The 26,092-nt window shown below is 29.7% G+C and overlaps 2 protein-coding genes across 3 annotated transcripts in view; both read left to right on the top strand.

Annotated features, from left to right (window-relative positions):
* The first annotated feature begins 4,009 nt into the window (after positions 1-4,009).
* On the top strand, positions 4,010-7,081 carry LOC106690847 (mitochondrial import inner membrane translocase subunit Tim13). The gene is made up of 4 exons (XM_014436428.3): positions 4,010-4,196; positions 4,481-4,563; positions 4,804-4,872; positions 6,685-7,081. Exons 1-4 carry the CDS (start codon positions 4,157-4,159, stop codon positions 6,781-6,783), a joined length of 291 nt encoding a protein of 96 aa, XP_014291914.1. The 5' UTR covers positions 4,010-4,156; the 3' UTR covers positions 6,784-7,081.
* A 4,320-nt stretch (positions 7,082-11,401) lies between these two features.
* Positions 11,402-26,092, top strand: part of Polr3A (RNA polymerase III subunit A) — a 20,216-nt gene continuing 5,525 nt past the window's right edge. Inside the window, exons 1-26 of one of the 2 annotated variants that reach the window (XM_014436427.3) lie at positions 11,402-11,584; positions 11,681-11,816; positions 11,897-12,046; positions 12,131-12,383; positions 12,613-12,692; positions 12,886-13,040; positions 13,735-13,912; positions 14,096-14,233; positions 14,310-14,507; positions 14,704-14,828; positions 15,311-15,422; positions 15,515-15,712; positions 15,788-15,923; positions 16,005-16,145; positions 16,265-16,373; positions 17,496-17,695; positions 19,638-19,751; positions 19,909-20,066; positions 20,181-20,289; positions 20,578-20,746; positions 21,536-21,696; positions 21,788-21,905; positions 22,163-22,292; positions 23,527-23,645; positions 24,687-24,834; positions 25,765-25,843. In XM_014436427.3, the coding sequence (XP_014291913.1) occupies positions 11,541-11,584; positions 11,681-11,816; positions 11,897-12,046; positions 12,131-12,383; positions 12,613-12,692; positions 12,886-13,040; positions 13,735-13,912; positions 14,096-14,233; positions 14,310-14,507; positions 14,704-14,828; positions 15,311-15,422; positions 15,515-15,712; positions 15,788-15,923; positions 16,005-16,145; positions 16,265-16,373; positions 17,496-17,695; positions 19,638-19,751; positions 19,909-20,066; positions 20,181-20,289; positions 20,578-20,746; positions 21,536-21,696; positions 21,788-21,905; positions 22,163-22,292; positions 23,527-23,645; positions 24,687-24,834; positions 25,765-25,843 (3,658 nt within the window). In that variant the 5' untranslated portion in view covers positions 11,402-11,540. Of the gene's footprint in view, positions 11,585-11,680; positions 11,817-11,896; positions 12,047-12,130; positions 12,384-12,612; positions 12,693-12,885; positions 13,041-13,734; positions 13,913-14,095; positions 14,234-14,309; positions 14,508-14,703; positions 14,829-15,310; positions 15,423-15,514; positions 15,713-15,787; positions 15,924-16,004; positions 16,146-16,264; positions 16,374-17,495; positions 17,696-19,637; positions 19,752-19,908; positions 20,067-20,180; positions 20,290-20,577; positions 20,747-21,535; positions 21,697-21,787; positions 21,906-22,162; positions 22,293-23,526; positions 23,646-24,686; positions 24,835-25,764; positions 25,844-26,092 lie in introns of those variants that run through there. The other variant, XM_067053585.1, reaches the window with a different exon arrangement.

Genomic DNA, 26,092 nt, shown 5'->3' with positions numbered 1-26,092 from the left:
TGAATATCATAAAAACTACTACCCCTACGAAGATAAGTGTCATAAACTACTTTGGAGTAAGTTAAATTTACTTTATTTTGAGTGTTGGCAGACATATGTGCGTCTTATAAATCTAGAGATATATTTTTTCAAAAATCTAACATTTTATACGAATAACTAGAAATTAACATTTTGTGAGTTCATTTTATCAAATATCATAAAAACTACTACTCCTACAAAGATAAACATAATTAACTATTGTATAATAAATTTTACTAGCTTTAATTTGAGCGCTGGCTGAAATCTGAATGTCAAATGGTTTCTGACATTAAGTTTTTCATAAATCAAATTTATTGTCCGCACAACTATAAAACAATTTATTTTAGCAAATATCATTAAAAATACTATTCCTACGAAGGTAAAGGTCATAAACTTCTTTATAGTCCATTAAACTAGCTTTAATTGGAGTTCTAATAGACATCTGTACGTCATATAGGTCCAGACATATAGATTTCTCAAAATAAATTAACTAACTACTAATCATTCAGTAGATTTTTAAGAAATTTTGCTTTTTAAAAAGCTATATCTCGAGAACTATTGGACGTAAATAGCTCTTTCAGGGCTAATATTTCAGTAAATTTACTCTTCTTTAAATAATGTTCTCTTAGATTTTATAGTGTTGTTGGTAGTTTTTAAGATATAGAGCTCCGAATGAAAAATTAATTTTTTTTTAAGGTTTTAAAACAGCCGCCATTTTTTATTCCCCCTACCTATACTTGGCAGACTCATTAATTTTGACTAGTAATTATACATAGTTTTCATTAGAGTAACCAAAAATTGAGGTGAGATAACTGCCTTTTTTTCTTCCCGGCTCTTGTACTATAAGTCTATTCTGAAGCGTAGCGGATTTGAGTAGATTAGTAGATAGTAGTAAAAGTCATTTTTACATAAATAATACATCTATCATTATTAATAATAATAATCTTGGTTACTTTTACCTTTATTCTGATTTTAAAATCTATATGATTCTATTATAGTAATAATATAATTGATATAATAATAAATCAATATCAATACTTCTATATCTAATATAAGAGACAATAGTCGGTGGAATCAGACAAATAAAACAAGTAACTATTTATTATTAGCGACTTTTTAGTCTCTTTAGATGTCTTGATCAAGGCTGCAAAGAAATATGAATTATAACGCTCTCCCTCTTTCTCTCCTCCCTCAATCATAACATAATATTTATTTATTTAACCTTTAAATTATCATTCTATTACGACTCAATTTTTTTTTTTAGTTATTGTTCAAATTAATAAAGTTTAATAATAAATTTGGTATTGATATGTCTCAGAAATGGTGTAGGGATAGGTACTATACAATCATAGGTGTTCTATACATAGATTTAAATGCCACGTAGCGCGTATATATTACATAGAAATGACCATAAGGCATACCGCGATATTTAGTCATAAATTGTCTATACATCTATTTTTTATCTGTGGAATCTTGGGACTCTTGACCGTACTACACTTTACATTATTTCAATGTATTGGTGGTGGATATAAAAAATTACCCAAAGAAAATTTCTGTATGGAATCCTTATGTTTTAGTAACAGAAATTGTTTCAAAACATTTGTTTGTTGTGTCTTTAAGCAAATACTAATTAAGTCGAATATAACAAAAGTTTATGTTTGAATTTTAAATATTTCTTATTTAACAACTTCTAAAACACAAGTAATTTTTTTTCCGATCTCTCTAAAAACAGAATATGAATTAATAAATTGCATTACTCATGTGTTACATAGATCGGATTGGATACAGACCTTTTTCTACCGTTGGTACTTTAAGGTGTTACATTGAGATACTTAGTTGTGGTTTGAATGGTGCATTCTGTAAGAATACATTGGGGTGAGGGGCCTGCGCGTGATCGACACGTCATACCTCACTTCCAGAAATATAATTTAGTAATTGTAAAATTGACTTAATAGTGTTGGCTGGTTCAAAAATACGTTTACAAGATGTTTGTAAATCCATTTTTGAGCCCGTCACACAATAAAGTCAATTTCACAAAATGTTTTGTCTACTGAAAAAAATTCTTGCCATTTAATTATTCATCTCTGTCTTATTCCCCTATTTCCTACATTAACTTTTCTTTTGAACCGGCATACAGTTGCGAGCTCCAGTAAAAACTAATAGGAACTAAGCACACCAGCGCCTCCTGTATCATGTTCAAAGCTTATTTAGCAAATAAATTTGGATTTTATTACAGGACCACGAATTTCCGGAGCAGCTCTACACTATAAGATCGTTTACAGTATCACTCATTATGGGTACGAGTCGGCGAGGCGGTATCCGAAGACATCTCACCTGTAGAGTTTCCCAAGAGTCTGTGCTATACCCAGTACTGTTCTCAATATATACAGTTGTAACTGTTAGAGCGAAGTACAATTATGCTACGATAGCGGCGTACGCCGACGACATACCAGTTTAAAGTAGCTCAGTAAATGTAGAGAAAGCTACACGGCAGCGAAAGAGGCTTGTACCGATATAACTGAGAAACTGGAGAGACTGAATATTACAGTTAATCCAAAGAAGACTGACTGTATTATCTTCTCCTTTCAGAAAAATAAGCGCCCTCTACCCGAAGACTATAAGGTAGCAGGACAAGAGGATAGACCAGCAGAGAGCATAGTTTATCTAGGAGTCACCCTTGATAGACATCTGACGTTAGCTCGCCACTGCACCAAGAAAATCAACAGCCTCAGACTAGAGAGTAAGGACAAGTTACTGAACCATTACTGACACAACAAACCTGGTGTGCCCCAACACCATCAGACTAACACACAACACATATCCAATAGTCTTATCCAAAATATCTAATTTCCTCAGCCCCATCTTGCATTCCCAATACAGTAAAAGAGCTTCGCCTCAACCCGTTTTTTGTTCATCTTGTCCTCAAACCGACGCACCCATGGGGCTTAGAAAAAAACAAATAAACGAGGCAATATCAGATCACCACAATCCTTAATCAGTTTATGTGATCGTATGAACAGCTCTGTCTACTTTCCATTAAATTAAACAATCTCAATCTTCTTCAGAAACTTATTAACATCTTCACAAGACTCATTAACCTGATTTAATCAAGTTAGGATAAAATTAAACCTAATTCTTAATGCCTTAAGGCATTGTTTGTTTAAAAAGGAGTAGCTTGCTTCATAGAAAAAATATGAATCTGACGCTGTCAGAAATGGAAGGGAGTGAGGTGGGAAAATACTTGACTATTACTCTCAATCTAGATCGATTGCACCCCAACGAGAAAGTAATACTTTTCCGAAAATGGAATTATGGGTTATCAATTTTGCCAGCGGGTTCCAGCATTACCCGATCAACGATCACCTCTAACTGAAAGAAGTCGGTGCAGAAGGGGAAGTGCCATCCCACTCCGATAATTTGAAATTCTTAAAAGTTGGGAAATTTGGGATTTGAGAACCTGCTTTAAACAGTGAAAATTATTGAGAATATGTGGTAATTATACTCAGATTTGCTTATAAACGCTATTTGAATGGTTAGTTTTAAAAAATCTTTTAGAAAAGGGGTGAACGAGTATTCCAAGGAACGCTAAGTTGAAAAATCCGGTCTTAATTCTTGGAAAATTTAATTTTTACTCTTTCTCCCAATCAAATTTCTATCCCCTTCCCTGCTTTGATCGAATGATTATTAAATTTCCCAACGTTCTTTTGTTATTTGCAGCTGTAAATTAATTAATGAGAGACAATAACACGATATTGTTAAAATTTTGGTGAAATATTTTTTTTAACTCCTTGTTATAGTAGCCTTAAATAAAATTCATTGTAAAATGTAACACCTAAGAAAAATGAAACCTAAATATTAATAAGCAATGATTATCGAAAAATCCATAAGGTGGCAGCTGTGTCTTCCATATATATGATTATCAGTCTTTATTACCATCGAATTTTAATGAAAATGGTATTTAATATTTTTACTTCTATGCCAAATTAAATAAATATTAATTATACTGTATAGTGAAAAGATAATTATTTTGAAAGTAAACAAAAATACAAATCCTGGTTTTATAGACCACACTGGTGTAGAGGTTATCATAAAAAAATATATATATTACTTTATAAAAAGTAATAAAGAATTATTAAAGATGTTTGACGACGCATTATTACCAAGTTCAGATTCGAGAAGTAAGTTTAATTTAGAAAATATATTTAAATCTCGCGCCTCTAGTTGTGCTTGAATTGCATTAATGTAAGATTATTTATATTTCACTTATCCTTTACTTAAAAATTATAAAAATTCTTATTTAAAAAATCTATTCGTGAAAATTCAAATAACTGTCAATAAATTGATTTAAAAATTTTAAAGATGTATTTGATTGGCAGTGACGAATTTAAGCTCATGCCAAATAGGACACGTTATTTGTCAGATTTAGTGTAAAATATAATAATAATGGAATCCTTAACTTCAGGTTTATCATCTTCTCAGAAAGAAGAGCTAATTGAAAATGTCAAGCAACAAATAGCCATCGCCAATGCTCAAGAATTGATCACCGTAGGTATTTCACTTATAACCTTTCCCCCGGCGATTTTAAAAAGAAGAGAGTATTTAATTATTTTTATATTTTTCTCATCTTTAATAATTAGGATTAAAACGAGGAATACAAACTGTTAAATAAACTACACCCTCATATATTTGTTAAAGCCTAAATTGAGATATAATGATGACTTACACTTTGTATTTAATTTCTTAATTAATAATTTATGTTTCTTATTGTATATGTTTTATTTTTAGAAAATGAGTGAAAAGTGTTTTAAAAAGTGCATTTCCAAACCAGGTGCATCCTTAGATAACTCGGAACAGGTAAATTATCCACTTTATCAGATTTATTTGACTGATTGTGCAGACTTATATGAGACTGATTTTGTTTGTACAACTTAAGATTTTTTTGACTTGCAATTTTACTGTTTAAATTATCCAGTATCTTTGATGTCTAATTTTCAGTGAAAGAGTTAAGTCTATTTAATAATATTTAGATATTTTCTTCACAATTATTATTAGTTTAATCTTGTGCATTCGATTTTTTTTTAGCTTACATTTTTTATAGTTCATTTAATTGTATAATTGAATAACATTTTTTCCAAAACTACTCAAGTGATCTGAATATCATATGTTCATTGTTATTTCAAATAATCAACTCAATTATTAAATGAGATTTTGTAGAATATGGTAATTGACGAAATGAAGACTTTTACAATGTTACATTATTTGCCAATTACTATTGGTGTTCAAACAGAGTCACTTACCATAGCTTACTATCTATGTTGTTTTCTTAAGAAAACAAATTTCTTTAAAATTCTTCCAACAATCCAGGCATTAGTTCATAAAACCTGTTATCTGGCAATATGAAAATTTTATATTGTTGAAATATTTTTTAATTATATTATACCTTCATCAAGGAGTCACTTAATATAAACATTGTTATCCAAAAAAACAAATTTCTTAAAAGATTCCTTCGACGATTTTCAAAGTTCGACTTTAAAAAAGCCGTTGAGTCCAAAAACTTTTAAAATTTACAAATACAAATTTCAGTTGCCATATTTTAAGACTGGTGGCCTTAATATATCAAATCAGCCTTTAAAAAGGCAGTTATACTAAAACCTTCAATTTAAAAAAAAAATTGGTTACTATTAAAGCTTCAAATTTAAAAATTATATCAGTTACAATATAAAAAGAATAAATGAAATGATATATAGTTGATTGATCATATGTGAATTAGAAAAAGATGGGCAAAAAGAACAAAAATAGTTTTCAACTGTTTATTATGATTGCCAATATTTTACCCACAATGTAGATCTTCATTAGAGCTATTGTGGGAAGAAGTGTGCAACATTTTTTATTATAATAACAGATATATCTACATCACATTATACCTAAATATTGTTATAATTAAATATAATAATGTACATATAATTTAACAAATATATAATGTAGGTTTTCATCATGCTATGGTACACCTCCACCCAATGCTACAACCCTGATGAAGACTGACATTAAGAGTCGAAAAATTGTTTATCTATAAACAAATGAAAACTATTTTTGTTCTTGACTATCTCCTAACGATAGGAACTATTTTAAGCATTATTTCGACTAATTTTACTATTATTCCAGTTTAATCCTGAAACAAAGTATGAGACCATATTATTCAAGATGATGCTAATTTTCTCATTACAGAAACAGATTAATATCTGTACAATTCATCCACTTAATATTTTTAGTAGGAGATGCCTTGGGCTGTGGTCTAGAAGAACATAATAGTTTTCAATTGTTTATCGGTTATCAACAATTTGACCCACAATGTAGGTCTTTAGCTGTTGTGATGGGTGGAGGTGTACCATAGCATGATGAAAATGTACATTATTTAGGTATAACGTTGTGTAGACAATTTTTATTATAACAAATTTAAGATATTTATTACACATGAGTAAAACTAAGCTTGTATTTAATGTAATTGAGCACTATTAAATTTGAGATATCCTATCAACAAATGAAATCATGAGAATTTTGCTTAGTAATCTAATATAATAAGTTAGTAATAGTTATATTTATACTAAGTTTATATAACTTAGTTTCTGTAATGGTTGATTAATTTTTAGTTTTTTATTTTTATTTTAGAAATGTGTGGCCATGTGTATGGACCGGTACCTGGAAACGTGGAATTTGGTCTCTAAAGCTTATCAAATTAGGATACAGCATGAAAAAGACAGAAATTGATGTGAGGATGTAATTCCTACAACTTTGTTAAGCTGTCATAGTGCGGTTATAGATAATCTTAATATGGTGTACAGTGTTGTATTGTTTACAAAAGTTTTAGCACAACTGGAATCTGGTGCTGACTGTTTCGCCAAGATGAAAATTCTTTGGCACATTTTTGCTGCCAATGTATTTATAACCTTGTAAATATATTAAATGTTTAGCAAAAAAATTTTCTCCTTGTTAGTTAATTTGTAGAACTTGTTCAACATGATTCATTTATATCTTTTGATAAAAGATAAATTTTTTATTATTTTTATTTTGCTTTTCTTTTTCATTTTTTTTTCCATTGTAAAATTAACTTGCATTAAAAAATTATGTAATAATTGAAATAGTAAGAAAATATTTTATTTTATTTTTATGAATTAGTGTTACTTTGCCATTCAATAATACTTTGCCTAAATAATTTGCTCTAGGTGTTAGCATGTTGACAGACTGGGCGAGAATTTCAAACTTAGGAGTTGGGCCTATATTTTTTCCACCTTTATTTGTTGGTATGATTAAAAATATTATATTAACATCATAAATCCCTAATCTCTGGTTTATTTCATTTTAATTGTGGTTGATTCTGACATCATCCAAATTCTCTGTGTAAGTTATAACAGCACACACTGTTTCTTAGACTTGGTTAAACTTTTATTATCATAAAGTAAGAATATCTATATGCCTGTATTTTATGGTATTTATTAGGTTTAGTTATAGGAAAGAAATTAAGTAAAAAATGCAAGACAATTTTGATGGTCCAACTTTGCAGAATTAGTGTTAGACTAAAGAGGGCCAGAGGAATCTCAAGTAAGTTCTCATTCCTAGTGCCGAGTAATCCTAAATTAAAGTTTGGTTATAATATTTGGCCATGACATCCTTTGAAAGTTCATCTCTGGTACTCCACTTATTAACAAATAATTAAAGAAATATTCTTTACATCATCAGGTTAGTGGTAAAGTTATCAGGTGATAAGTCCGTATTATTTTCTTGAAAACAATGATTCTTACAATCTACTCAGGCCTGAACCAAACCTAATTTCACAATTTTGTCATTTCTTAAGCATAGTATATTGATTCATACACAGGCAGGTAGTTGAAATGTCACTTTATTACGTAAATAATACAGAAACTTGATTAATAATAATAATTCTATGTCTGGTATAGGAGATAATTGTCAATGAAATCAGACGAAATAAAACTGTTAACTAGTTATTATTTAATTTTTACTGACTTGAGTCACTTTGGATGGCTTCATCACATTTATTTCAAGACGAAATAAAACTGTTAACTAGTTATTATTTAATTTTTACTGACTTGAGTCACTTTGGATGGCTTCATCAGCACAAACCAAATACAAATAATTAAGAATGAAAGTATATAGAAGTATAGCCAATTTATTTATGCAATAAAAGAAATTGATTTTTAAACCAGATTATATGCAAAATAAAATTAATGTGTTTGGAAAAGGTATTTAGCCAAGTTATAAAAGAAAGAAGTTAGACTACGCTTAGGCAGTAAATATGTCAATATAGGCAATAGCTTTGTCGAGGTTATTGAATTTAATTGCACAATGGCTCTCAACTTAAATGCTTTATCACACAGAGTAATGTAAATACATACAGTATATCTGTTTGATAGTATACACGAACACTAAAAATTTTTTAAAGAAAGCTTAAGAATGAAAGGAGATACGTGAAGAATTCAAGATGAACTGTTCCTCAAAACATCCATGTAACATTTACAGTTTTATCAGCAATTGCTGCAAATTTAATAATGTTTTTTCCCCTTTTTTTTTTGGTCTCTTCCTACCCCTCTGCCTCCTGGCCTTTCAGGAACCAGTCCCCTTTGCCCCAGTTTTAAGTGGGCAAGGCCCACTGAACTTTTCCACTTATACACAAAACTTTTGTAATAGGGGCACTTATGTTCAGTAACCAGCTAAGAGAAATCATTCTGCATTGGAATAAAGAGCTCAGTTTCCCTCAACAGTTTAGTCCTTTGTGCTTCAAAGGTGGTGCAAACAACAATTATGTGCTCAGAAGTTAATGGCACACCACAATGAGGGCATAGAGGGTCGATATCCATTTGGCAATGAATTTTAGCTCGAAAGCTAACATGCCCTGTCAAGAATTGGGAAATCCTGTAGTCAGGGAGGGCCCTTTGCTTTTAACCGAGTTTGGATGGTGGGAAAGTACTTCCTCAAGATAGATCCAGTCAGGGTCATCTCCCACCACTGATTCCTCTCTTCTAACATGTCCTGGACAATAGTTTTTACAATTTCCTAGGATCCTCCTCAATTCTAGTCCAGTTTTTTTCTGACAAACTTGCTGAACCTTCTTGCTTGTACCTATATTTAACAAGTCCTAGATGGTTAAAAAGAACCCCTCCTGCTAAGACCTGTGCCGCCAAACGAGACTCTCCGGTATGCTCTAACAACGCAGCAGAGTCCTCCGCTGAAACCTAGCCAACCTTCTTTTCTGCAGGCTTATAAGGTTCCAATTACAGGCAGGGAATGCATACCTCAGAATATTCACAACATCCCCCTTTTAAATGGTCATTGTTGCTTGGTAGCTGATGTGTCCCCACACAACTAAGGCCGTTCTAGGCTAGTGCCGCCACATTTTCTTGGTATTCCAAGTGAGGAGTCACATTAGACCCTTTACCAAATTTTATATCTAGGTAGGTGATCACCTCGCTTGGACTTATTATCATATCTTCAATAAGTAGAATTATAGGGTTGGCTCTACCCTTTTTACTTTTTAGTAGCATAGCCTGAGCTTTTGCAGAGGCCATCTTTAATTTCTTTCTTTTACACCATGCACTTATCAGGTTGGCACTGTGTTTTGCTTATCCTCTGCTGTTTGAGGACATTACTACAGCCAAATCATCCACATTGGCTATTGCAGAGAACCACTCCTGCAACTCATCAAAGACCAACTTCCATACAACAGGACCAAGAACTGATCTCTATGGAAGTTTCTACACCAAAGGATCCATCTTTCTTAAAGGTAACTTTTTATTAGAGTGCACAAGTTTCTGGGTTTTCAAACCTCTGCAGTTCATTCATGTGTACTCATGTTTAACACATAAGTGGTAGTACTCTCTTCTTATTGATCTGATTTACCCAAAATAGTTTTTCCTTTTTGTTTACTGTCTTTAGCTAATAATCTTAGCAAGAGTCTTCTAGCAAAGAAGCTCACAATACGCCGAAGGCAACCTAAAGACCAAAGCACGAACTATGAACGTCAGACACACGTCTATATTGAAATTTCTAATTCTTGTAGATACTTTAATTGTACGAATTAAATTACCATGTCAAATGAGTTATTCTGAAATGTATTATTTGAATTTATAAAGATTAGAATAGAATTTTCTGATCCACCAAAAGCTAACGTTTTATAATGAGCATCACTCTACGTGTTTAATAGCCATGAGAGTTGACTAAGCACAGAAGTGATAATTCAAAGTGCGTGTATCCCTCAGGGATTTCTCCTCCTGAGGAGGCAGTGAGTAATAATATATGTAGTGGATCAGTACATTCTTGTCCTATTTTTTAAAACGTATATTGGAGTTTGATTTCACTTCTGCTTTCTCTGGATCATTCCTCCTTGCTGTGCTCTCCAATCTTTCATCAGGACCTTTAAGACTGGCTACTCCTCAATGACCTTAAGCGAATACCTTACGGAGTGAAAATCTGCAAGTACCTACATCTAATACCTGTTGGACGTGCCATCTTCTTCACGGCCGTAAGCACATACTTTATCGAGTGAACTTTCCATTCTGCTAGGATTTACGGCGATTACCCGTACAACTCATCCCGTCAATTCATCTTCAGCTACCTAACCTATGAACATACATTGTCGAGGTCTTCTGATAAAAAATACCCCACATGTTAAATCGGAGCCAAAACTTATTGATTATACACAGGCTTCTCGGCAGGCGAAAGTATTAAAAATATCGTTTACGCAGAAGTATTCAGGAAAGAATTATTTTCTTCATATAGTTTAAAACATATCGTGAAACCTCACTGAAGACCTTCAAGTCAGTTTTTTAATGATAGATCCTTTGATATTTCTGCAGAATTTTCAGAGGTGATTTAGTTAATCATATAGACTTGTCATATACCCATCATTTGTATAAATCAAGCAGTCCAAATTTAATGCATATGAAACAGCGGTACAGAAATTATTCAGTATTTGAAGAGATGGACATTTTTATTTAAGCGGAATTTCCACGTGATAGACGACTTTGTCTGATAGTAGACTATCAACTATCAAACAAAGATAGTTCGACAGCAAAAGTCGGTTTGCATAATCATGGTGTATGCGACAGTTTTCACTTTCACAATGTCTGTCACTATCACCATTACCGTGGAAATCGCGCTTTAAATTAGTAGGTCTAAAGGATCCATCATTAATTTTATTGTTTCATCAGTTATTTTGGAATAATTGTTAACAGAGCTCTTAGGTGGATAAATTCTTTAAAAGCGTGTTTTTAAATATTAGTAAACACTTTTTATCGCTAGGTTTTTCTTGGTATCAGCAAATATTGAATATTTGATTTCATTTACGTTTATAATTCTGAAGCCCTTAATTCTAGGTATTCCGAATACTAACTTCTTTGTAAATGAGTTGGAAGTCTTCATCTTGGTTATTGTTGTGAGCATGAGTTTATAGCAGGTTAAACATTGTGGGTAGTCTGTTGTTTGTTTCTGGTATTTTGTGAAATTTTATAACAATGGTCAAGGAATTGTACCGTGAAACGGCTATGGCCCGTAAAATGTAAGAACTGTTAAAATTGATTTTTAACTTAAAAAAAAAAATATATCTTATTAAAAGAATTCTTTGTTTAATTATTTTATTTTATTCCTTTTATAGATCCCATGTTAGTTTTGGGCTAGACGGGCCACAACAAATGCAGCAGCAGGCTCATTTGCATGTTGTTGCTAAAAACTTATATTCACAGGACTCTCAGAGAACTCCAGTTTCTTATGGCGTTTTAGATAGAAAAATGGTGAGATGATTGTCAATAAACCAACTTTTATTTACTCTAATTGTTTTAAATTCATTGATTTAATATATTTTTTATCCTAGGGCACAAATCAAAAAGATGCAAATTGTGGTACTTGTGGTAAAGGATTAAATGATTGCATTGGACACTATGGCTATATAGACCTACAGCTTCCAGTTTTTCATATAGGATATTTTAGGGCAGTTATAAACATTTTACAAACAATATGCAAGGTTTGTATAACAGAATTAGATGAATTTCTATGGATAAAAAATCTTTTCTTTGATGATTCCCTTTTAATTTTTACTGTGTTTTAGAATCCACTATGTGCCAGAGTTTTAATTCCCGAAAAAGAAAGACAAGTTTATTATAACAAGTTGAGGAATAAAAACCTGTCATATCTAGTGAGAAAAGCATTGAGAAAGCAGATACAAACCAGGGCCAAAAAGTTTAGTCTTTGCCCTCATTGTGGTGATTTAAATGGTACAGTTAAAAAATGTGGACTTCTAAAAATCATACATGAAAAACATAATAGCAAAAAGCCAGACCTAGTTATGCAGAACATATTGGGTATGTATTTTTTACATTTTAATTTTTTTTGTTTTATGTTCATAATTTATTAAATTTTTGATGTGAAATTATCTCACCAATTTTAATTAATACACTATTATGTTAACTGATATTTATTAACTGAACTTTTTAAAATAATTTTGCCTTTAAATTTTTATAAATTTACATTTACCTTAAATAAATTACATGTTTATAATTTTTTTTATAATATTTTAATTATTGCTTACAGCTGAATTGAGTGAGAATACTGAGTTTGGCAAAGACCTGTCTGGTGTCAATGTGAATGGGCACATCCTAAATCCTCAAGAGGTATTGGAATTAATTTGTTTGATTTAAAGATTAAATTCTAGATTTATTGTAATTTGTTTTTTAACCTAAGATGTTAGATTTTCTGTTAATATATAAATTTTAAAAGTGATTTATAACAAGCATGCCATATTTCTTATCCACTCCTCTTAAAAGCTGATTTTTATGGAGCTAAGTCATTATTTTATAATTCTAGGTTTTGCAATTATTGGAAGCTATTCCAACCCAAGATATCCCATTGCTTGTTATGAATTATAATCTTTCAAGACCTGCTGATCTGATACTGACAAGGATTCCGGTACCACCATTATCAATTCGACCCTCAGTAATATCTGATCTGAAATCTGGAACGTAAGTTTAAAAAAAATCTGGTGCAGTGTGGGCATTACATAACTTTCACTTACCACCCTACATACATCCCCAAGTTTTGTGTAGATTGGTGACTCATGTTGAAGTTATCACAATTTTTGTGATTTTCGAAAAACAAAACATCTAAAGGCCAGGGAAGGCAAAAATTATGAACAGGAAAAAATGTTCATATTTCTGTTTCTTTAAAATTTGTATTTTAGGGTTTCTCGGGGTGGGAATAATGAATATAAATTTTGTTCCTGCCAAGAATACAACAGTTTAACAAGAGATAAGTAAGTCATTATGCAATCGGACAAGATCTTGTGGTTTTGGCTTTTGCCATTCAAATCAGATCTATCAACTTTTCTTTTTTCTGCTTTATTTATTCATAATTATTTTTTAATGTTTTGTTTATATTTATTTTTGATTATTGTTAACAATGAGAACTGTTTATTTTTTTCAAATAAACAAAATCAAAGGTCAAAGGTACTTTAGAGTTAATTTTTTTTTTCTACCTCCTAAGACAAATAAAAACAAACAAATTACAATATATACAAAGGAAATATATGTACATATGCCGGCGATTTTAAATTTTTCATGATTTTAATACTTACCCTTATAAATGAAAGTAAAAAATGAAAAATTCTTCAATGTTCAAAACACTTTTTTTAAAAATAAAAATTATAATTTCTAATAGGAATGAAGATGATCTTACTATGAAACTATCCGAAATCGTTTTCATCAACGATGTTATCATGAAACATAAACATTCTGGAGCTAAGGCACAGATGATGGCTGAGGACTGGGAGTTTTTACAGTTACATTGTGCCCTATACATAAATAGTGAGACATCTGGAATACCCATTAACATGCAGGTAACTGAATTAAATTATATTAATTTACATATTTTATTCAGGAATTTAATATTCATTATAATTTTTCTTATCTATGGATAAGTTCCTTATAACTTACTGTCCTGTGTTCAAATGAATGAAATTAGTATTACTCATTGAAACTAGTAAAAAAAATTTACAATTTCTTTATTTTTTTTTCCATAGCCAAAAAAAACGAGCAGAGGATTAGTTCAAAGATTAAAAGGTAAACACGGTAGGTTTCGTGGCAATTTATCTGGAAAACGGGTTGATTTTTCGGCACGAACTGTAATATCTCCTGATCCTAATCTTAGAATTGAAGAGGTAAGTTAGTATTTTATTATTGTTTATTTTTTAATTGATTATATCTATTGATAATTTTAACAAATATATTTATTAGGTTGGTGTACCTATTCATGTTGCTAAAATCTTGACATTTCCTGAAAGAGTTCAACCTGCTAATAAAGAACTCATGAGGCAATTAGTTTGTAATGGGCCTGATGTCCATCCTGGGGCTAACTTTGTCCAACAGAAAGGACAATCATTTAAAAAGTTCCTTAGGTATGGAAACCGAGCCAAAATAGCCCAAGAATTAAAGGTAAGCTCTAAAAAATCTCATTTTCATCTGTAAATAGTCATCATTTAATTGCTTATTAATAAAATTTCATTATTCATTCAGTCTAGTAGAGTGTTGTTTGTGGAACTCAAGTAATTCACTTTTTTATTCAGTACGTTGATTGAACTATTTATTTTACATTCTTTTAATACCTCGAGTATTTTATTTATGATTTTAGGAAGGTGATATTGTAGAAAGGCATCTAAAGGATGGAGATATTGTCCTCTTCAATCGTCAGCCTAGTTTACACAAACTAAGTATAATGTCACATCGTGTTCGAGTACTAGAGAATAGAACATTCAGGTAATATTAAGTTACATTGATATTATGTTCACATTTTTTATATCTGTTTAATAGGATGAGACTTTAAAAAAAAAAAAAATTATGTATTCTGACTTATCGTTAAACATAGTTTTTCATTTATTTTGTGTTATTTGGTAATCAATTATTATTATAAGTTCTATTTAAATTAATATTCCTCAAGGTACAAATAATTTTCTAAGGTACAATAGAGATTGACCCAATAATATTAATTGTACAATAACATTAATTGTACCTTGGGTCATTTATTATTTATTAAAAATAAAATTATAACCTAAAGATAAAATATTTTCAAAATAACCAAGGTATCTTCAAACCATTACTATTAATGCTGTATGTTGAACTTGTAAAAAAGGTTATTTCAGAAGCTATTAAAGCTGTCCCAAGTTTCATTTATCTTCCTTATTTATATTTTATTGTTTTGTTTTGCACTAATTTTTTTATATATATATTTTTCTAAATAGATTTAACGAATGTGCCTGTACTCCATACAACGCTGATTTTGATGGTGATGAAATGAATCTTCATCTTCCTCAGACGGAAGAAGCTAGAGCTGAGGCTTTGATTTTGATGGGTGTAAGATTATTTTATTTTTTTTATTTATAAACTGTAAAATATTTACATAAATAAATTATTCCCATTCATTTATTGCATCTGTACTTCCATAGAACAAAGCAAACTTAGTAACTCCTAGAAATGGAGAACTGCTGATTGCTGCAACCCAAGACTTCATCACTGGTGCTTACCTTCTAACACAGAGAAGTGTTTTCTTGACCAAGAGCGAAGCTTGTCAATTGGCAGCCACTCTTCTTTGTGGAGAAGACCTTAATATGACTATCAATTTACCACCACCAGCTATTATGAAGGTATTTTAGAATATTTGTAATTAAAAAAATATTGTTAGAATACTAATAAATGTCTCTAACATAATTATATTTAAGCCTGCCAAGTTGTGGACTGGAAAGCAAATCTTCAGCTTGCTTATTAAACCGAACAAATGGTGCCCTATCAATGCCAATTTGAGAACAAAAGGGAGGGCCTATACTAGTGGTGAAGAAATGTGCAATAATGATTCTTGTAAGTTTTAATTATTTTTTTAAATGCAATTTTAGACTTGACTGCTATAAATTATGAATAAGTGTTTTTATGATTTTGTAGTCATCAATATACGCAATTCTCAGCTGCTAGCTGGTATGATGGATAAATCTACTCTTGGATCTGGAGGTAAAGCAAATATATTTTATGTGCTCCTCTGCGATTGGGGTGAAGAAGCTGCTACAACTGCAATGTGGAGATTAAGTGCGTATTAAGCCTATTTTTATTATTTTAAATTATTGCATTGTTGATCAGAACTAAATTAATTGTAACAGAAGTCATTAGTTATAAATGTGATCTTAGTATTTTTGTGCATCTTACAGGTCGAATGACTTCAGCCTACATGATGAATCGTGGTTTTTCTATTGGTATTGGAGATGTTACTCCAAGCCCTCGACTTCTGCAGCTTAAACAGGAATTATTGGATGCTGGGTTAGACTTTTTAATTATCATATTTAGAAAAAATGAATGTAACATCAAATGATTTGTGTGTATTGAAAGTCATCCAAGACTGCTTTTAAGTAATGAATAATTGCATTTTAATTATTGAAAATAATTATGTATTGTTGTTCCAAACAATTGTTTGCATTTCCTTAGAAAGGTTATGTTAAGTTTTCATTGGTTATTTGATTTCTCATTTAACAAATTAACTTACTCAACTCATTGTTAGAATTTAGCTATCTCTTCTAGGTATTTAGGATAATTTTGTCCTTCTTAAATAAATTTTTGATATCAATTAGCATTTTATTTGAAAGACAGCTAAAGTTTTCTCTTTAGATTTTCCATTGTAGCAGCAAAACAAAATTTTTTTATTTTCATAAACCTTATTAGTCAAGTCAAGCTGTATTTTAAAAGCTGCTATTTCTACTCCATACGGATCAAATTTTAATTTGCTTGCTATTCCTTTGAGAGAATATATAATGAATGCCAGTTTCTTTCACTTCCTGGACATTTTGAAATTTCTTTAGAAAATACTCATTCATTTTTAAAATAGTCTTTAGAAACTTTGTTTTATCAGTTCCAATATTTGTGTAATAAACTTGAAAATGCAATAAAGATCTCCTTTCTCTATCATTAGCCTTCAGAACTAGTTTTCTTTCAGATAAAGTAAGTTTTTCAAGAAACAAAATCCCAATATGTGACATATATAACACAGATATCATCAATGAGCCATCCAAAGCAATACAGTATTTATTGTATATATTATAGTTACAAAATAAAAAGTTTTATTATATTTAAAAAACAATGAGCTATACTAATATACTCAAAGAACCATATAAGCTCTAGTTTGCTGAACCGTGGTTCACACCAAGATGCTGGGGCTTATACATATTATATAATATATTATAAAATAACTATATTTTTCTCCTTTTAAATTCACTTTCACTGATTATCCAGAAAATTTTAATATTTTTTAGCCAAATGAAACACTGGTTATTGAATATAGAAAACTGAATGTTATACCACTTGCATAATAAATATTCCAAATAATAAATACCCCATTAAGTTTTGTTGGTTTTATTGTATGATTGAATATATTTATTACTATTACAGGTATTCAAAATGTAATGAGTTTATTCAGAAGCAGGCTGACGGTAAACTTCAATGCCAGCCCGGTTGCTCTGCAGATGAAACTCTTGAAGCTGTAATTCTTAAAGAACTTTCAGTAATTCGAGACAGGGCAGGAAAGGCCTGCCTGAATGAATTGGGTAGCCAAAACAGTCCGCTTATCATGGCTCTCGCAGGATCTAAAGGTAATTGGTGGTTTTCAAATTATAAATGTTTTTTAATGTCATCTGTAAAAATGTGAAACAAATCTTGAAACAAAAAGAAAAAATTAATTACACTTCTGTGGTACAAAAATTATATATTTCATTCACATTATATATATCATTAATCCAAAATGGTAACCGAAAGTTCAAAAGGGAATGTTTCTTTTGTTATGCTTAAAACTCAACCCCCGCACCATCGCTTAAACTTTTCTCTTACAAAGCCTTTTAATGGTACAAACATATGAAAGTCACACAGTAGTAAAATTATAAAAAGTTTCGTTTAACTTTTGGAGCTTTAGATAAGCAGTATGTAGTGGGGCATTTTTTATGTATCTAAATAATGTTCCTGATATATTGTTGATGGTGAATTCATGGAAACAATTCATAGGTCAGGTGTGGTGGTCTGTGTCATAATGTGACAAAACTCTTCAATATGGTTTTCTATTGAACTCATCATTGAAAAAAAAATTTTTAACAATGAAATATTCTTAAAGCTCAAAATATGCACAATTTCTGCGAAATATTAGCTTGGTAGATGCCCTCTCACTCCAAAAACTTAATTATTGTTCTATAATCAATTATTAGCTTTTACTTTAATTTAGGTCAATAGAGTGTATCAATTAATAATGAGTCAATACTTTTGGCACTAACAAATAAGTTTTTACTTATTTGTGTTCTTTACTGACCACATCCCCAACCTTCTCATGTATCAACTAATATATCTTCGGAAGAAATCTTATCCCTTATAAACTTTATTGCTTTATTTTAACAAACTGAATAATGTGTTAGACACTGCCTATTTTCAAGTTCAATCTTCCAAAACAAAATGTGCACATTCAATTGTAAAACAGATAGTTTCAAAGAAATAAAGTTGTAAATGATTATAATCTTATTTAATAAAATATTATCAACATACTAATTAATTGTACATTCCTAACTATAAAAACAATTATAATTGGCATTAGGCTAAATAACATTTAAAAAGTAATTAGTATAAATAAATCTATGCTTATTTCTACCATAATTAGCTGTTTAAAAAATAATATATTTTTTTATTTGATTATAACCTATTAAATGTGATAAGAGTATATACTTAAAATTCATTTTTAATCTTAAATCATATTTAGTTAATGTAATGCTTTAGATCAATTGGTTAGATAGGTACAATACATTTTCTTTTGAAAGAAAATGAAAAGACTTATTCTGTATGAAAACCAAGAACAGACCTTTGCAGTGTTCACTCAACCCTATAAAAAAATGAGTACCTGGCAATATGTAGTTTTAGTAAACTTCCAGACCACTCCCAAGAGTATCTAAGTTTATCTGGCTTATCTATCTTTCCTACTCATTACGGAACTAATTTATTTACTTTTAATGTCAATCTTTTCGCACAATATTTTATATTTATGAACAAGCTGAAAGGTTAGCTAACGTCAGTTGTATGGAGAACCAGCCTGTACGTCCACTTTCTTACTAAGCAGTAACATCTACTATAAATCCTTATTATAAGGAAAAGACACGCATCAGATACTAAGTTCAAATGGAGGGTTAGAAGTGGGAGAGCCTGCTAAATAAGGGTAAATGAATTCTCGATAATCTTAGCAGAACTGTGGGAGTGGCTTATTTCCACCTAGTAACAGGACATGATCTGCTCCAAAAACACCTTCATCGAATAGGCATTGCAGATTCACTCATTTACCAAATGCCCTCTATGCAAATGGTTGACATCATATTTTATAGTGTTTTAGTCTAAAAATTATTCAACAAGATGCAAAACAACTCAAGGCAAAAGTAAACTTATATTGTGCTGTGAGAGGGAAAATGGCTTAATAGTCTAATTCCTGTGGCATAGGAAAAAAAAAACAATATTTTAATGAAAATTTCAGGCTTTTTATATACATATTTTCTTTGTTATTTCTTTCAGGTTCATTTATTAACATATCCCAGATGATTGCCTGCGTAGGCCAACAGGCCATAAGTGGAAAACGTGTCCCTAATGGTTTTGAAGATAGGGCTCTTCCTCATTATGAACGTCACTGTAAGATTTATTTAATTTTATTATCTACTTGTTGTGTTATTATTTATGATTTTTATTTGTATAAACTTGTATGGATTATTAAATTTAATTCATTATAAATTCAAATTAAATCCTATATTATCATTGTTCTTCTGTATGACCATTTCTTTTCTTGTAGCTAAAATTCCTGCTGCCAAAGGATTCGTTGAAAATAGTTTCTTTTCCGGCCTTACACCTACTGAGTTCTTCTTCCACACAATGGGTGGTAGAGAAGGTCTTGTAGATACTGCTGTTAAAACTGCGGAAACAGGATACATGCAAAGGCGATTGGTTAAAGTAATTTGTATAGATATTACATAATTAACATGTATTTTAAAGCTATGAAAACTACGTTATAGGAGAATTGGAAACTAGATTTTTATTTATATATCTCTTTTTGTTTTTTTTCAGTCATTAGAAGACCTCTGCCTCCACTATGATATGACTGTTAGGAATTCAACTGGAGATGTTATCCAATTTGTGTATGGTGGTGATGGTCTGGACCCTACTTATATGGAAGGTATTAATGATAGCTAAAAAAAAAAAATGTTCTCTGTAACTGCTGATGAAAATTTTTATAAATTTAATTTTCTGTATTGTGAGAACAGTAGTTTTTTTGGAGAAACATTTATGTAATACCAAAAATTAATCAAAATATTCTATATTAATTTTCCTACAGTTCTTCAAGTATGCTAATTTTTTCCATAACCTTTTTTTGAAAGTCCGCAGCTTGAAGATAATCTCTTGGAATTTACTTTGGTCAGTAAAACCATTATTTTTCTTCATTTAGAAACTATTTTTTTTCCAGGAAATGGTTGCCCTGTGGAGCTGAAGAGGGTGTGGGACAGTGTACGAGCTAATTACCCTTTCAGGCAGGAAAAACCATTAAGTTACGATGATATCATTGAAGGTTCGGATGTTTTACTAGATTCGTCAGAGTTCAGTTGCTGCTGTCATGAATTCAAAGAACAATTGAGGTATCAAAAGAATGTTCAGTAAAATTTACTAAATAGCTGAATAGATTATTTAGTATTTAAATTATGAATCATATATTTTAACTTGAAGTATTGTTCTCAATCAAATCAATCCTCAGGAAAGATTGTACGATATGAAATGAACCAGTATTGCAGTTAAAAGGCTCTGTGGTATACTTGATGGCATCATTAATCTTAACCCAAAGGTCTCTCTGGGGCTCTTCTATAATATGTTAACTGTTCTATGCAAACTTAAGTTGTTAAATCTAGAATAGTTTTTTTATTGTTAAATAAAGTTGTGGGAAATTTTGTATAGCTGACGATAATTTACTTCAAATTACCAATATGGTGGTAGTGGTGTTCAAAATTTATATTTTCAATACATTTCACTAAAAAATAGAAATTAATACCATTAAATTATAACATGGAATAAAAAATAGCAAATAGCAGCTAAAAAATAAAATTGTGTGTATATACAATAACAATATGATGTACTTCTATTTTCAAAATTATAACTAAAATTAAAATATTGAAATAATAATAAAAGAAACAAAACCAATCTTTAGTGAACCTATTATCTCCGTCATTAAAGTAATAAAATATGTAGAATAAAAGATAATAAAAACTCTAAATCCATGAATATTGGTGTTTGTTTTTAAATTTTTTATGTGTTTTAAATCAAGTTAAAATTATTGATTACTAATTGGTCAAGCTTCGTTTCTATAATACTGTTTCATGTCAACTTGGAAGTGCAATATGTTCATAAACAATTAAATCATCTATTTGTTGTAGGTCATTCGTGAGAGATCAGGCAAAAAGATGTAAAGACATTCAAACTGGGTGGGAGAAGAAGTCACCTTTAATCACTGAACTGGAAAGGATCACTTTGTCACAACTGATACACTTTTTCCAAACTTGCAGGGAAAAATATCTTAATGCAAAAATCGAACCAGGTATAGGATGAAAATTAATTGTTAGTTTTTTTTTTTTATGTTGATTTTATGATAGTGAGAGTTTATGAGTATTTTTGTCCATTGCTTTCAGGTACTGCTGTTGGAGCTTTAGCAGCTCAAAGTATTGGTGAGCCAGGTACTCAAATGACTCTGAAAACTTTCCACTTCGCTGGAGTCGCTTCGATGAACATTACTCAAGGAGTTCCTAGGTATTTATTTATTTGTTAACATTTCTAACTAAAAGGGTTCAGTACCACTTTTGAAAGATCAGGCCGAATACAGTATTTTAGTTATAAATGGATATAGGATTAAGTATTATGTGGATGTTTCAAAGAAATCCGTAAATAGGTCTGCCAAACCCTTACATGTTGAAGTTCAACTATTGTTGATCAACTTGAATGATTACTGTTTATTTGCAATATTGTCTTTTTATATTCAATGATTCTATCTTTCTGGTTTCTTTCAGAATTAAAGAAATCATTAATGCCAGTAAATCAATTAGTACTCCTATAATTACTGCATATTTAGAGAATGATACCGATCCGGAATTTGCCAGACAGGTAAAAGGTAGGATAGAAAAGACGACACTAGGTGAGGTAAGTATTCTTATAATGTATTCAAAACATTTCATTTGTAAAAAAAAAAGTTAATTTGTAACTTATTCATGATTTAAATTTATTAGGAAATTAATATCAAAGTTATTAGTGAGAACATTGAAGCTTAAATGAAAATTTTATTTAGAATCAATTATAAGAATCAATAATTATTTTATTGTGTGTGGCCTAGCTCAAAAATGAAAAAGATTTTGGGAGGGTATATACCAAGGACCTAACAGCAACTTTATCAATAAAATCGATCGACTGGAAGTGCGACTTTATAGAATTGAATTTTTTTTATTTTCTCGAAAACAGTTTTAACCATATTGATTAAATACGGTGTATCTATGTAAAATTAGGTGCTCTTCAATGTCAAGTAGATTTCTTCCTTATCGGAATAGTTTTCTGGGGCTTAAATGTGGATTTCGTAAAAAATTTTTATCTGAAGCAACTTTAATTTTGTTAATTTGAAAAATTACCCATCTCACATTGTTTGTATGTTGTATGAATACAATATTATATTGTTTATAATATTCACCTTAAATATAGATAAATGTGTGCGCGCATGTTTGGTCAACCTAGCTCAAAAATAAAACATTGTACAAAACTGAAATCAGATATTTAAAGTAGGTAATTACCAGCAACTTTTTTGATAAAATAGATTGACCAGAAGTGCCACTTTTATCTTATAAATTTTTCAACTTTTTCTTATACTGCCTGTTGTATGTTCATGAATCAGCATTATCCTAAAGAAAGAATAAATAGCATTTTAGCTGCTGAGAGGTCTCAATTTAGAATCATTATGATAGAATGTTCTTTCCATCTGATTCATATGAATTTAAAATAAAATTAAATCAAGTTAAAATGATCACTTCACTATGTTTTAATTATTTACTAATATATATACAACAGTATATAAGTGAGTAAATGTATTGTTTATAATATATAGCATGTTCTATTATTATTCATAAGCAGTGTGGTGTTTTATTATTCTAATTTTGAGAGTATATTTTGAATGTTTTTAAACTTTTGGAACTTGAAGATCTATTTCAAATTAAATTTTAAAAAAAGAAACAAAAAAAAAGGAACAAATAAACATTAATTTTGAAAGATTTTTGAATGGTTGTGTGTAATATATAAAAGGAAGATGGTCCGGAAGCGGTAAAACTTTTTTTTTTTTCAAAACGTTTTCGCCCCCTTTTTTTAAAAAAAAATTTATGTTAATAATTTGTAGGTAACTGAATACATTGAAGAGGTCTACGTTCCATCTGACTGTTTCCTGATTATTAAGTTGGATATTGAAAGAATTCGCCTTTTAAAGTTAGAAGTAAATGCAGATAGTATTAAATACAGGTAATTCATTCTTGTTATGTCGCATTTTATTAATGAAATTAACAAGGAAGAAAATTTTGTTACTGTATAAAGAGTTTTTCATTTATTTCTGTTCAGAGAAGATTCTTGTTTACAACTCAACCTGGTGGTATTCAAATTAAGTAATTAAAAATGTCATAATATATTCATACATATAGTTTGTCCTTGTTATTCATTGGATATCCCTTATAACGACTAAGAATATAATGTCTTTATAAGAATAAACTTATCTGTTATTGTAACAAATAATTCTGAATCCGTGATTTTCAGTCTTACCAATTTATTTTTTTTAACATACATTGCAACAACGATTATAACGACTAATTGTCAGATGAAGCTATCATCATCCATATGAAGCAATTTATTAGTGTTTGGTAGCAATAATTAATTTTTAAAAAATTCTTATTTCACATTCACATTATGTGTATAGTGATTGATTATAAAGACAATCGTCTATTATGACCAAATATACCTGATCCGTTGGAGATGGTTATAACCGATATTCAGTGTACATGTTTCCTCAATTATTTTTTTAATGAAGTAAAAAATTTATTTATTATGCTTTTATAAATGTATTTCTTTTTTAAAAATAGTATTTAAATTTAAAAGAAGAAACTTTGAATAAAAAATATTATTAAAATACTAGTATAAATGTTCAAATTATTTTATCATGTAAGGTTATTATTTTTGACAATGATTTTTATTTCTGTTTTATTAAAAATACCTCCTATAATTTTCATCAAATAATACTCAATATTATTGAAAAAACATTGATTTATCATAATGGTATGTAATTTTATACAAACTATCCTTTTTGGTATGAATATAGCTTCCAGTTGCATTTAGGGTATACTATGTTTTCGTTGGTTTCGACTTACACAACATAAATTATAAGTTTAAGTTGAGATCCCTATGCTGTTGTTATCTTTTTTATCTACCCTTCAATAAAGATTAAATTTCTTGTTAAAGATGACTATTGTTTTTGATTAAATCTGATAAAATTTATTTATTTTTTTTTTACAGTATTTGTACTGCAAAATTAAAAATAAAAAACCTACAAGTTCTTGTCCAAACGTCGTCTGTTCTAACCGTGAATACCCAAGCAGGAAAAGATACCTTAGATGGTGCTCTACGCTACCTAAAAGAAAATCTTCTCAATGTCGTAATCAAGGTAATTAAATATTCTTTAATATGTATTTTATCTTGTAGTGTAATATTTTTTATTATAATGTATTAATACCTGATATAATATTTTCATATCTATATGATTAGATATTTTAAACAGTCTTGTTTCAAAAATAATAATTTTGTAACTAAATTTCACTGTAATTTAATTTTGATTAAATAAAAACTTTGTTATATTTATTTTCAGGAATCAATTTATACCATTTATTTATTTATTTGTTCTTTTAGCATTTGAACAATTACTAAGATACGTAATAATGAGAAGATTGTTGATCATGGATAATATATATGAGGAGATGATTGAGGGTATGGTCAGTGTAGAACACAAATAAATAAAAACTTATTTATTTGTGTTCTACACTGACCGTATCCTCAATCATCTCCTCATAAAATTACTAAGATATTTAGGCTCAATGTCAAGAAACATTTTAGATTAGTAAGTGGTCATAAATTAGTGAAATGATCTATACATATTTAAATATTCAATTTTTGTTGGTAAATGTGTAAACAACAATTTTTATTAAGGTGCAATATAAACTTTGTTGATTGGAAATATTTTTAAATGAATGGAATATGGTCCGGGTGCGGTAAAAAAAAAACTCAAATAGTAAATAATTATACTATTTTATTGAGCCAACGTTTTGTCCCATGTTGCAGGGCTTCGTGAGGGCTGTTTTGACGGCAATCAAAGACAGAGTGGAATATGACACTCTGTCTTTGAATTAGTTAAGAATTAGTATAACTGATTTGCTCTCTTTTTATTTCAACGAAAGTGTGTATTATTAGTTAAAGAAAACATTATTCGACAAAAAGTATTATTTTATCAGTTAAATTAAATAATTATAGCTTTTAAAAGTAGATAAATTGTGTTATGAGTAATCCATTTTATTAAAATTATTTCTAAATTTATTTTAAGGGAGTACCAAATGTTAACAGAGCGGTAATACATGAGGAAGATGATGCTGGAGTGAAGAGGTATAAACTCCTTGTCGAAGGTAAGTGCTTTTCCTTGGAGAATAATGTTCTGTAATTCTTAATTGTGATTTTCAATACTATATATATACTTATATATCATCAATACTATATATATACTTATATATCATCAATACTATATATATACTTATATATCATCAATACTATATATATATATACTTATATATCATCAATACTATAGGGTCTTTTTTTAAGCCCGATAGAACTTGAAATTGTAAAAAATAACACAAAAAATTAAATTGTAATCAAAT

This window comes from Halyomorpha halys, unplaced genomic scaffold (assembly GCF_000696795.3).
Source record: "Halyomorpha halys isolate HHAL.00 unplaced genomic scaffold, Hhal_1.1 Scaffold1907.1, whole genome shotgun sequence".
NCBI lineage: Eukaryota > Metazoa > Arthropoda > Insecta > Hemiptera > Pentatomidae > Halyomorpha > Halyomorpha halys.
Note: the sequence above shows the minus strand (reverse complement) of the source record. Positions and strands in the feature narration are given on the sequence as shown.